The sequence below is a fragment of the Penaeus monodon genome, chromosome 35 (genome assembly GCF_015228065.2).
Source record: "Penaeus monodon isolate SGIC_2016 chromosome 35, NSTDA_Pmon_1, whole genome shotgun sequence".
NCBI lineage: Eukaryota > Metazoa > Arthropoda > Malacostraca > Decapoda > Penaeidae > Penaeus > Penaeus monodon.
The window spans coordinates 3957558-3960057 of record NC_051420.1 but is presented as its reverse complement, the minus strand read 5'-3'; the positions used below and the strand labels follow the sequence as shown (position 1 = coordinate 3960057).

Below are 2500 nucleotides of genomic sequence, written 5' to 3'. Positions count from 1 at the left end.
TACTATAGGATGGCAGTGTTACTGTGCCATTCACAGATAAATGGCTGTCCAGAACTTTTTGTTTACATAGATATTATATTAATTATGTGATCTTTATCATAAAAGTAAGAATTTATATACTAGTTTATGTTTTTATTTATATAAAGAGCATACTTCTTATGTTGTCTTTATCATAAAAGTATATACTAGTTAACCTTCTCCATGGTGATATTTTTGAGATCATACATATATATATACATTTTCCTTTTTTTCCAAAATAAAATGTTTTGGCTTTATTATCTTATTGTGATTAAAATCAAAAGCCTCTAATAAGGAAACTCAGTCACTCACGTATCCAATTTTAAAAGGATTTCCCTCTCGCCTGCAGGCCCATACCAGGTACTTCACGTGCGAGCAGTTTGTCGAGAACGTTGAGAGCCTGGAGCTGAGCGAGGGCGTGAGGAATGTTCTTCGCCGATTGTGCCGTCTCTACCTCATCTACCACATCAGTCTGACTCAGGGAGACTTCCTTAGGGTGAGGCTCCTTGTGGATGAAGTTTAGAATACTTGTTACTTTTTCATGTTGTTGTTGTTTCAGTTTAGAGGAGTATTTTTCTCATTTTGGAGTTGCAATCATTTGTTCTTTATTTATTTATTTTTTTATTTTTTTATTTATTTATTTTTTCAAAAACTTAGTATAATCCAGAGATTTTTTAAAAATTCTGTTCTTGTTGTAGTCTATTAGTAATAACTAGACACCTTAATTGATCAAAGTTTTAGCAGGGGCAAAGCTGGAATTTTAATAGACCTGATATAGAAAGTGGGAGGTCTGTGACACTTCTCTTTGGGGCCTCGCAGGACTGAAGTGTTTACCTTTGTGCTATGGTGGTAGCTTATTAAAAGTCAGTAGCGAGCTGTTCAACGATAAATCAAGGATAATATCTAACACATCCAGTTCCTGTTTGTCCAGGTGGCACAGTAACCAGTAATTAGTGACCATTAGTCAGTATATAAAGTTCTTTATATACACTTATTCACTTGCTGTCAGTCTAAGAGCCAGTCCATAAATTAGGCGTAGACAAGTGCCATGCTGCAGAGGACCTTGTGCCCTGGGCCTCTTCTCTTTTATAATTGGAATGAATTGTGTGCTTGAAGAATTTTCTGATACAAAATGAGAGAAAAGTAATTTTCTCTGCCTTTGTCATTGTAGAAGGGGAGCCTAAGAGGTTAGACCATGTAGAGTGGTTAGCTTTGTTCAGATCATTACTAGGGATGATCATCAAAAAAAAAAAAGGGTAAAAATCTTTGATCTATATCATCAGGATATTTTTTTTTACAAGTCCTTTAGGCAAATTTTCTTTATTTTACCTAGATATAGAACATTTTCTTTAAGTACTCATAGTATTTGGCATTCAAGCTTAAATCAGCTTATTTATTTTATGTATTATATTAAATTTTTTCCTCTCCTTTTTCTTCCATTTTTGAACAATCAAGCATCCAGAACTAAGGAATTTAAGGCTTCACTTAACCTGTTGCATTCAAATGCAGTAAACCTCAGTAAACCTGCATTTCCTTCCATCCCATACTTAGAGTCAAGCCTTGTCATCTGAGAACATCAGTGCACTGGAAGGAGAAATGTGCGAGCTCCTGGCCGTTCTCAGAGATGATGCTGTGTCATTAGTGGATTCATTTGATATTCACGATCGTATTCTGGACTCAACTCTTGGATGTTGGGACGGCGATGTCTATAACAGGTATATATGATTTTTTTTTCCATTTTTCTTTCTTTCTTTCTTTCCTTCTCTTTAGCTATCGTTTTCTTGAATTAACTTCTATAGCCAGGCATGTGAATGAGTGACACCCAGAGATTTGTGGTACCATCATTCTAGGGTTAAGTTTTGAATGATTATAGAAGAAGGGATAGATTTATATGTGCATGATATATATATATATATATATATATTATATATATATATATATATATATATATATATATATATATATATATATATATATATATATTTTCTTCTTTTTCTTCTTTATAAAGATGTACATGTTATTCAGAGGTACAGCTACATAAGACATGAAATATTATAATGATCTGCTGTGATAAACCAAACTCTTTGTCTAAATAAATACAAAAATTTTAAGAAATGGGATTAGTCACTTAAGATAATGAAATGCTTATTTTGATTGGTCAGTGGTGATTGATGTCATTTTCCAGTGATATATATATGCCAGTCACCTACAACCTCTGAAGTACACTTTGCCATGTAGAAAAAAAAATAGAGTGTACTTCCCCTACCAGTAATTGGTCTGTAATTAGTAGGGTCTGTAATTAGGCATTGCATTAGTTCTTAACTGTACTATTCTGTCTCTTGCAGGATGTTCAACAAGGCCCAACAGAGCCCCATGAATCAAACTGACGTCCCAAAAGCGTATAGCAAATACCTGCGGCCTCTAATGAAGGCTAACCTTTGAAGGGATCTGGGTGGTTGTGACTTTACAGTGGACCGTGTGT

At 34.2% G+C, this 2500-nt stretch overlaps 1 protein-coding gene across 1 annotated transcript in view; it reads left to right on the top strand.

Annotated features, from left to right (window-relative positions):
- Positions 1–2500, top strand: part of LOC119595007 (probable peroxisomal acyl-coenzyme A oxidase 1) — a 15867-nt gene that overhangs the window by 12673 nt on the left and 694 nt on the right. Inside the window, exons 13-15 of the mRNA XM_037944138.1 lie at positions 368–514; positions 1570–1733; positions 2364–2500. The exon at positions 2364–2500 is cut by the window's right edge and continues 694 nt beyond it. Coding sequence (XP_037800066.1) covers positions 368–514; positions 1570–1733; positions 2364–2460 — 408 coding nt within the window. The 3' untranslated portion in view covers positions 2461–2500. The remainder of the gene's footprint in view (positions 1–367; positions 515–1569; positions 1734–2363) is intronic.